This window comes from Protobothrops mucrosquamatus, unplaced genomic scaffold (genome assembly GCF_001527695.2).
Source record: "Protobothrops mucrosquamatus isolate PMUCROS unplaced genomic scaffold, P.Mucros_1.0 scaffold303, whole genome shotgun sequence".
In the NCBI taxonomy this organism is placed as follows: Eukaryota; Metazoa; Chordata; class Lepidosauria; order Squamata; family Viperidae; genus Protobothrops; species Protobothrops mucrosquamatus.
Genome location: NW_015386645.1, coordinates 813,254 through 823,310, shown reverse-complemented (window position 1 = coordinate 823,310; position 10,057 = coordinate 813,254). Strand labels below are relative to the sequence as shown.

The 10,057-nt window shown below is 34.7% G+C and overlaps 2 protein-coding genes across 2 annotated transcripts in view; both read left to right on the top strand.

The window, feature by feature from the left end:
• The window catches only part of LOC107286627 (vomeronasal type-2 receptor 26-like), an 11,173-nt gene extending 5,925 nt beyond the window's left edge, over window positions 1-5,248 (top strand). The window contains exons 4-6 of the mRNA XM_029283974.1: window positions 976-1,203; window positions 3,208-3,334; window positions 4,347-5,248. Of these exons, the coding sequence (XP_029139807.1) occupies window positions 976-1,203; window positions 3,208-3,334; window positions 4,347-5,248 (1,257 nt within the window). The remainder of the gene's footprint in view (window positions 1-975; window positions 1,204-3,207; window positions 3,335-4,346) is intronic.
• Window positions 5,249-7,900: 2,652 nt separating this feature from the next.
• The window catches only part of LOC107286626 (vomeronasal type-2 receptor 26-like), a 35,181-nt gene continuing 33,024 nt past the window's right edge, over window positions 7,901-10,057 (top strand). Inside the window, exon 1 of the mRNA XM_015815018.2 lies at window positions 7,901-8,275. Within this exon, the coding sequence (XP_015670504.2) occupies window positions 7,901-8,275 (375 nt within the window). The remainder of the gene's footprint in view (window positions 8,276-10,057) is intronic.

Genomic DNA, 10,057 nt, shown 5'->3' with positions numbered 1-10,057 from the left:
CAAGGAGGGAAGATCCGGAATCACCCGGATCTCTGGGGGTAGTTCGTTCCATAGGGTGGGAGCTCCAACCGAGAAGGCCCTCCCCCTGGGGGTCGCCAGCCGGCACTGTCTGGCTGACAGCACCCTGAGGAGACCCTCTCTGTGGGAGCGTATCGGCCGATGAGAGGTAATCTGTGGCAGAAGGCGGTCTCGGAGATAACCAGGTCCGATGCCATGGCGCGCTTTAAAGATGGTAATCAACACCTTGAAGCGCACCCGGAAAGCCACCGGCAGCCAGTGCAGTTCACGCAGCAGCGGCGTTACATGGGAGCGACGAGTCACTCCCATCACCGCCCATGCGGCTGCATTCTGGACTAACTGGAGCCTCCGAGTGCTCCTCAAGGGGAGCCCCATGTAGAGAGCATTGCAGTAGTCCTTTGGGTTCTGTATTTTGATTCCACAATGAGGAGAAGAGTGTGAGATGCATAAAAAAAGAAAGAAAGGATGGCACTGAGCACTGATCCATAGGCAGACCAGAAGGAAGAATGTTGCTGGTTGTCTGTTCCTCATAGGCAAGACATAAATAGCATTTTTAGTACACCATAATTCCAGAACAATAGACTGGAATCCAGATTTTACAAAGGGTTATGCGATGGCATAGATGATAATATTCCTTTATGCATGATGAGAATATGAAAGGAATTCTAAAAATAATGTAGAGTGCAGGAATGCCATTGAGACAGGATTCAAAAGTCAGCAGGAGTGTTAATAAAAATGAAATGATGATTTATTCTTGGAAAAAAAGGGATTTTAAATACTTCTGCTTAGAGGGAAAGTTTCAGGTTTCTGTTGTCATATCCTATAGCAATAAAAATAGTTTCTTTGTACTATGTTTGCTGATTGGTCTACCTTAAAATGGTCACATATAGCCTTCTTTCATACTTGCTCATTATTTCCAATTGTTAAAACTTTATCTCAATTTTTTTTCCCATTTAGTTCCATTGGTATCTGAGGACTATTTCATTTAACAACAGTGCAGGAGAAATGATTTCCTTTGATGAAAGAGGAGAGCTAGCAACTGGATTTGATGTTATCAACTGGGTCACATTCTCCAACCAATCATTTCATCAAATCAAAGTTGGAAATATAGCTCCAGTGGCTCTTCCCAAAAATTTTCTTACTATTTCTGCAGAAGAAATAATCTGGCCCACCATGTTTAACCAGGTACCTTTAGCTCCAATATTTCTCAATAGGGAATAATTTCTATTATTTCTTTTCCCAAAGATGCTTTTCCATGAGGCAACTGGACTTTCTTGTTTTTCTTTGAAGATGTTTCACTTCTCATCCAAGAAGCTTCTGGATGACAGTCAGAGCTGAAGAAGCTTCTTGGATGAGAAGCGAAATATCTTCAAAGAAAAACAAGAAAGTCCAGTTGCCTCGTGGAAAAGCATTTTTGGGATAACTATGACCTGGATGACTGAGAATCTTCATAGACATATTATTTCTTTTATTTTAACTTACTGGTTTAAGAGTCAGATAGTTTCTTCAGCAATTCCAGGGTCACATTTCCTGTATTGGAATGACAGCACAAGGGCCTTCAGTTTGAGCTCCTTTGTATGAAGACAATACTCCAGCCCTCAGCACTCATGGACAACTTTGATGAAGAACTTCAAATTTCTCTGGATCAAAGACGAAACAAGAACACATCAACAGGGTCCCCAAATGGCTGCTCCTTGAAAGCAAATAATGGAGCAAAAGCTTTATAACTTTGCAAATGAATTAAGCGGATGAGAGACCAGGAACTTCAATCAATTCAAGTCTTTCATGGATAATAGAGCTGTTGATCCACATCTCTAATCACTTTTGGATTACAAATATTTACAAATAGACTTCTTTCTTTTGAAGATAAATATTGACTTTTGAGTACTTTTCAGTTTTGTGGGGACTATGATTCCAATCTGTGATACAGATAAAATTATGGAATGACTTTAGTTTTTATGTTTTGTAACATTTAATACAAACTTACAATACAGAGGAATTATAGGCACACATTGACTATTTTCTAAAAGTGAAGTTAAAAACTCCATATAAAGACTGATTTGAACTGAATTTGTTGGAGTGAGTAAGACAATGTTCATTTCATGGCAACATAATTCATTGTTTCTCCTATTCCTATTGATTTTGCTGAACTTTTAAAAAATAAAGTTTAAAAACATTTTCAATTAATATTAAAAAATAACATTTGTTTAAAAAGCACTACTTGTTAATATATGATATTATATTAAAATGTATAGGCATTTTATTACTGTACAAAAAACAATATATTGAAAGGAATATACCTAATGTATACTGGGTAGTAGTTTCTACAAAGGGGGAGGAGGGAATTCATCAGCCTTTAATGTAGTGATACATTTCTGCAGAGAACATTATCTGCCCTACCTTATTGAACCAGGTATGTTCTGCACTAATTTTAAAAAGAAATAATAATCACAATATTATTTAAAGAGTGACTCAGTATTCAGATATCTTTCTAGAAGAGTTTTGCCCTTGAACATACAGCATTCTCCGAGTGATTCATATATGTTAAAACTGAAAAGATAATTATCGGTACAAATCACAAAGTAAAAGAATAAATACATCAAATGAATATTAAAATTTTAATTTTCCATAAAATTCAAAGGCAGACTCCATACATAAAAGACCTGAACCTTTGGATATTATTACAAAGCCATTTATAAAGTGAGAGGTCAAGAATGATTTCCAGTTTGAATTAATTTCAACATATTTAAGTACAAAGTTCTTCTGAACATTGAAGTGTACTTCCATAATTTAGTTAGCTAGTCATTTATTTGTTATTATGGCTTTATTTTTCCACCAATATGGACTTTTCAAACAATTCTGGCTTCTTTGATTATTACTATTAATCTAAAATTTCATAAATATTTTCTCAAATTCTAAATATTTGCAACAGTATCCAGAATTGTCCAAGATTTCAAAGGGATGCCTATTTTAGTGTAATATTAGATAATTTTAATTCCAAAAGATGTTAAATGGATAATTAGAGGAATTTAAACAAGTTATATGTCCAGTTGGAAAAAATACTCATGCCATATATGAATGCAAATATATTATATACCTAAATTATTAGTAAAATTCCAATTCTTTAGATGCAAGTATTTCTGAATGTTAAAGAATAATGTCTCAATTTTCCTTCTTAATGTCCAATAGGCACAGCCCTTTTCTATGTGCAATCCTCAATGCTTATCAGGGTCTAGCAAAATAATAATAGAAGGAAAGTCCTTTTGTTGCTATGATTGTCTTAAATGTCCAGAAGGGAAAATTTCAACCAATACAGGTAAGAGATCTAAAGGACAAATTTCAGTGCTTTGTATTTTGTACAATATTTCTTAGATCTATTTTTAATATTGCTTTTTAATTATAAATAGTAGTTTACCATATCTTTAAAAAATTGTCTATAATTCAGGAGAGATGTTGACTAATCAGTCTATTGAAATCTCATGCCATATTTTTATTTTGGGAAAGATAAACCAGTTCATAAAAATATTTCACCAATGGCTTCTATGAAAGTAAAGAAATAGCAATGCTAGCTGGGATGAACCTTATATCATTTTGGAGAATTCCAGTTTAGAAGGAGATTGAAAGAAATGCTAAAGGTTCAGTCCCAGTTAATTAAACCTAATCTTGGAAGAAAAAAAATCTTGATAGTATATTCTTGGAAGAATAGAGAAAATTAAGCTTCAATGTATCTCAAGTGAACTCTTGGATAACCTTTAAAAGTAATCTCTAACTGTAATGGTTCCTTAATAATAGAAAAATAATAAGCCAAACCAACAAATAAATAACGTGGACAGAAAAAATGCTAAATTTCAGTATATTATAGAATTAACAAAGATTCTGCCTGATTTTAAGTGGTGCTGTGTGGTTTCTTGGAATGGGTAGTAGAATGGGTAGTAATAAAGAAAAGTCAAAAGAGCTGTGTCTTAATGGTAAATCTGCCATAATTATGTTCCTCTTCTTTATAGGACAGGAATCTTTGGGTCCTTCTTTGCAGTCCCAGAACTCCCCAAAACTATTCAGGATGATAGATATTTCCCCATAAATCCAATTATTATTTCCTTTTGCTGTATGCAGCAGAGCTATTAGAAATAAAAGATCATCATAACAATGTTGATCAGTCTTAGATATGTTTAGTTTCCTTGATCAGAATGTGAGCAACCAGATCTCTAACATGCCTAAATCATTCCAGGATAAATTGAAAACACTTAGCTTAAACAGTCACATTAGCTATCTTTCCTCCCATACAATCAAATAAAATTTATAAATATGAAAACAATATCTTTTTTCAGATGCAGATGACTGTTTCTCATGTTCAGAAGATGAATATCCAAACAAAGGTCACACTCTTTGTATTCCAAAACGCATCACATTTTTGTCTTATAAAGAATCTCTGGGAATTAGCCTGACAACTATGGCTTTCTTCTCTTCTTTCATCACAGCTTTGGTGCTGCATATCTTCATTAAACACCAGGACACTCCAATCGTCAAAGCCAACAATAGGAACCTCACCTATATTCTTCTCATTTCCCTCTTCCTCTCCTTCCTTTGCACTTTGCTTTTCATTGGGCAACCTGACCAAGTAAAGTGCCTCATGCAACAAACTTCTTTTGGCATCATTTTTTCTGTAGCCCTTTCTTGTATTTTAGGCAAAACAATCATAGTGGTTCTTGCTTTTATGGCCACCAAACCAGGCTCCAAAATGAGGAAATGGTTGGGGAAAAGGTTGGCCAATATTATTGTTCTTTCTTGCTCCCTAGTCCAAGCCACCTTTAGTGGTGTGTGGCTGGCAATTTCTCCCCCATTCCCACATTCAGACATGCATTCTATTGCTGAAGAAATTGTCCTAGAATGTAATGAAGGTTCAGCCATCATGTTTTATACTGTCCTTGGTTTTATGGGTTTCTTAACTGTTATCAGTTTCACTGTAGCTTTCTTTGCTAGGAAGCTACCTGATAGTTTCAATGAAGCCAAATTTATCACCTTCAGCATGTTGGTCTTTTGTAGTGTCTGGATATCATTTTTTCCCACCTATCTAAGCACCAAGGGGAAGTACATGGTGGCTGTGGAGATCTTCTCCATTTTAGCTTCTGCAGCTGGTTTACTGTGCTGCATCTTTGCCCCAAAATGCTACATTATTGTTCTGAGGCCTGATTTGAACAGAAAGGAACAGCTGGTAAAGAAACAAAACTGACTCTTTAGATCCATTATGCTATAAAGTTTCCAAATCGTGATAGAAATCTAATTTGTCTTGTTAAATGACTACTGACTAGTGTTTTTATTTTTACACCAAAAATGTGCAGGCATAAAATATGGAATATAGTTCTTATACAATGGTTTCTTTACATATCAGATTGGGGGCTTTTTTGCAAGAAATAAAGAAATGTATTCCAGTTGCTATAGGAATTATTGAAGGCTATCATAGAAAAGAGAGGCAATAGGAAAACCAAGAGTGAGAAGCTAATGGAAATATAAAGCAAATGAGGAATGAGAAATAAAAATTATATCTACTTTTTGCCATTTTGTTCTACTTTTGAAAAAAATTAAATAGCCCCAAAATAGAAGAAAGACAGGAAAGTTGAGAAATAACTCATATAAATGATAGAAACACTTTTGACAATAGGTAAACTTTTGAAAGAAAACTGAGAATAAAATGAGGTTACATATGTAAGTATAGCTAGGATTATGGCTAGGAATTGTATTGAAACCTTATTGCAATCTTGAAATTTACATAATATTATCTCCTTGTCTATGCAAATTTCATAAAATGAATAAGTAATGCTACTGATTAACCTATATTAAGTAATAAACAACAAAGCACAAACCATGGCATTAAACCAGCTAAAGCCCTTCAAAACAGCCTGATTAAACAGACAATCCAGTAACCCGATAAGAAGAAACAGGAGTCATCTACAACATAGGGTGTAAGGACTGTAACAACCTCTATTTAGGACAAACAGGGAGAAGATTAGCAGAGCGCATCCATGAACACCAACTAGCCGAAGATATGATGAAAATTCCTTGATTTTGTAATACATGGAGAGATTTAATCATATATATATTGTTATTTAACTTTGCCCTTTGTCTTGAGACTAGTTGTCTGAGACAGTCAGAAGTGCCATGGTAATATATCCCCTCCTTTCAGTGCTTGTGGTCTGCATAATATAATTGTGAATAGAAGACATAAATTAGGATGCAGCCAACTGCTAAATTAGGGAACAGATGCTCTAATACTCATTTCAGGTTGTATATGCAAAACTTCCAGCACATCTTGGCTTTGGAATTTGCAATGAAGAAATCAATGAAAATTGTAGGATCTTGCCTAATATGACCTGGGTATCCATATCTCCAATAGCAATGTCCTGGCAAGATGGATTTATCTGGCTTCCATAGAGCTTCTCTCTACAAACGGAAGGTTTATTCCAAACTACAAGTGTGATTTCAAGAACAATGTAATATATGTGATTGCAGGACATAATGCTTACATACGGCAGTTCATGTCAATATTCTGAGCATTTACAAGGTTCCACAGGTAAGAGTTATTCCAGAAAGAAAGAAGTGAAATTCAACCCATTCACACATTTATGTGATCATTTGTGGTTTGTACATAGTGATAAATGAAACAAAAATAAAAACTATGCAATAAACTCATCTGGGAATTTCCTCACTCTGTGTATAATAAAATACGCAATAAATTTAGGCCAAATACAATGTATGAATATTCCTTTCTTATTGTGAGTACACATGGATATAAAATGAAGCATATCAGTACACTTTCTCATTCTATTTAAACTTAATTTCATGAACAATTATATTTATTAATCAAAATATGAACCACGTTCAAATTTTTAATTGGCAGTATACAAGAGTATTATTTACATTGGATAACAACAGAAGAATTATAATCAAAGTATACTGATCCCCTCTCTTATTAAAAAGATTACTCACAATGTGCTTGATTTAGTTTAATTTCTATTACAAATTTTTGTTTAGATTATGAATGTAAGTAATGTCACAAATCTTCAAAACAAAGGAGAATCAACTTTGCTTGATATTGTTAATATCACAATTAAACTAAATATCAAAATATATTTCACCCAGGGATAGAAAGACTCTGTTGTAATGCTAGAAAGCTGTATATTCCTACTCCTATGGAAAACAATTTCATTTAATCACATGTTTTAAGTACAGCATAATGCAATGGTACATATGCATTCTTAAGTTCCTATATTTCTGAAGCTTTAAAAAGGCACTATGTTAAAAGAAAAATAAACAATTTACATAGAAATTATATCAGAATGTGCAAATTCTGCTGTTCTTTGGAGAGCAATGTTAATATTTAACAATAGATGCAAGTATTTTGAATTGGAAATATATCCTCCAGTTTCTTTATTTTTTCTTAGCTCATATATGGTTCAGCTGCAGATACGGATAACAACATTCAAGCAGCTTTCTTCCATCAATTATTTCCAAGTGAAGATCTTCAAATTATGGAGATCATCCAATTGTTGGTTCACTTTGAGTAGAAATGGATTGGGCTCATTACTCAAAACCTTGAAAGAGGAAAGAGTTTTATACAGGATAGAATTGATATATTTTTTAAGAAAGGCATCTGTTTTAGAAGAAATGCCAAAGGAACCTGTTACCAATGACATTGAGGATCAGCTGAATGGCTATTTTATGATATACAAGATTATTATGAGAAGTACTGCCAATGAGGACATAACTGTCTTTAGATTGTTGCCATATATTTCAGAATATGTGGACATGTCGATGAAAAGATAAAGTTTGGATAATGCCAGCACAAATGGAATTCATATAAGTCCCCTTTCAAAGAACCAGAGGCATGGACTTTATCCACAGTGCACTAAAATTGGCAGTTTCTTCAAAGGAAATAGTAGGGTTTAAGAATTTTTTTCTGATGAAAAAGCCTTCTTCTGAAGAAAAAGACAGCTTGACAAGAGTGTTTTGGGAACATGCCTTTGAATGTTCTTTCCCAAATTCTGGGTTAGATGGGGACAGTGGCAATAAATGCACTGGTGAGGAATCATTAGAGAACCTTCCTGAATCTGTGATTCAATCTAGTATAAGTGGGCAAAGTTATAGCATTTACCATGCTGTCTATGCAGTGGCCCATGCTCTGCAAGCCATGCTTTCATCTAAACGCAGAAAGAGAGGACATCCTTGGGAACTCAGGACTCTAAGTCAACAGTCATGGCAGGTAAATTGAAATGAATGTAAATATCCCTTTATATAAGGGCCATGAAAATAAGTGTTCAGTTAGTATTTTGGAGTTGTATAGCTATTAAGAATATTCTGAAGCTGAATTAACTCTTGATATGTCAGAACTTCAAAGAGGGATAATGTTTGCCTGAATAATTCATGGTAAACATGGTGTGCAACAATGCTGAGAAGGAGACAATATCAAATGTTAATTCAAGGGGAGTTTTAGAAGGAAGACAAAGGCAGTGTGTAGGGTAAATCAATTTCCAGATGAATGGAACTGTTCAATAGACAGAGACATAAGGAATGTGTCCTTGTAGCTTACAGTGGTTTGTGATAGTTGTATCAGAACATCCCCCTAGCAACCTCTGCATCTTATGATGCAAATGTTTCTTCTAACTAAGATCATTGATCTCTATAAATAACAGAAGGGCTGGAAGTAACTTGAGATCTATTATGCAGTTACTTATGAATAGATATGCATGCATCATTTTGCTCTCCTTTTTGAAATATACTGTATAAATATCATTTATCTGCAGCAATTATCTGCAATGATCCTTGATTATTTGCTTTGGGTTCTGCATTTCGATTCTGCAGTGAGGAGAAGATTATGAGATGAGGAAGGAAGGAAGGAAGGAAGGAAGGAAGGAAGGAAGGAAGGAAGGAAGGAAGGAAGGAAGGAAGGAAGGAAGGAAGGACATCTTCAAATGGGTTGTTTGTCTATAACATTTAAAATAGTGACTGCAATAATTTCTTTTCCAGATGCAGATGACTGTTTTCCATGTTCATAAGATCAGTACACAAACAAAGCTCACAATCTTTGCATTCCAAAACACATCACATTTTTGTCTTATGAAGAGCCTCTGGGAATTTGCCTGACAACAATTGCTTTCTTCTTTTCTATCATCTCAGATATGTTCCTGGGAATCTTCATTAAGCAACAAGACACCCCATTGTCAAAGCCAACAACAGGAACCTCATCTACATTCTTCTTATTGCTCTTCTACTCTCCTTCCTTTGCACTTTGCTCTTCATTGGGCAATCTGACCAAGTAAAGTGTCTCATACGACAAACTTCTTTTGGTATAATCTTTTCTGTAGCCCTTTCTTGCATATTGGGCAAAACAACCATAGTGGTTCCACCAAGCCAGGCTCCAAAATGAGGAAATAGTTGGGGGAAAGGCTGGCCTGCTTTTCTGCCTCTTAAGATCCTTTGGGGAAATATAGTATTCTGCCTTTTTAATATTCCCCAAAATATTTTTTTTCTTGCAGGGGGGGTGACTTCCCACAATCCCCCCTTTGTTCCATAAAAGTTGGAACAACACAACACAAAATGCAGGGTTCATTACATGCTGGAGTTTGTTGAACCTGGAATTAATGCCATAAATCTGAACATATCTTCCCCATTATAGTCAACAAACATACAACATTCTACCATTATAGAATTATTCGCAATTGCTAGAATTTTTGGCAATTTTGTGAACTTCTGATTCACAAATTACAATAACTTTGATTCCCTTTAGAAAAATTGTTACTAAGAAAAATAGAAAAAAGACTTCCATAGAATCATTTTGCTAACAGGAATGAAATGTTACATATAATATCTGAATACTCACAGTTGTACATTCTGAACATTTGAAATTCAAAACTTCTGCTGCCTGTTCCTCTGAATTATCAGAAACAAATGCAAGTTATTTGGTGACCTAGACAATTAAGATGCCCTGGCCATCAGCCTAGTTACCATTTCTATATATACAAGCTTTATTAATTTTTCAAATGTT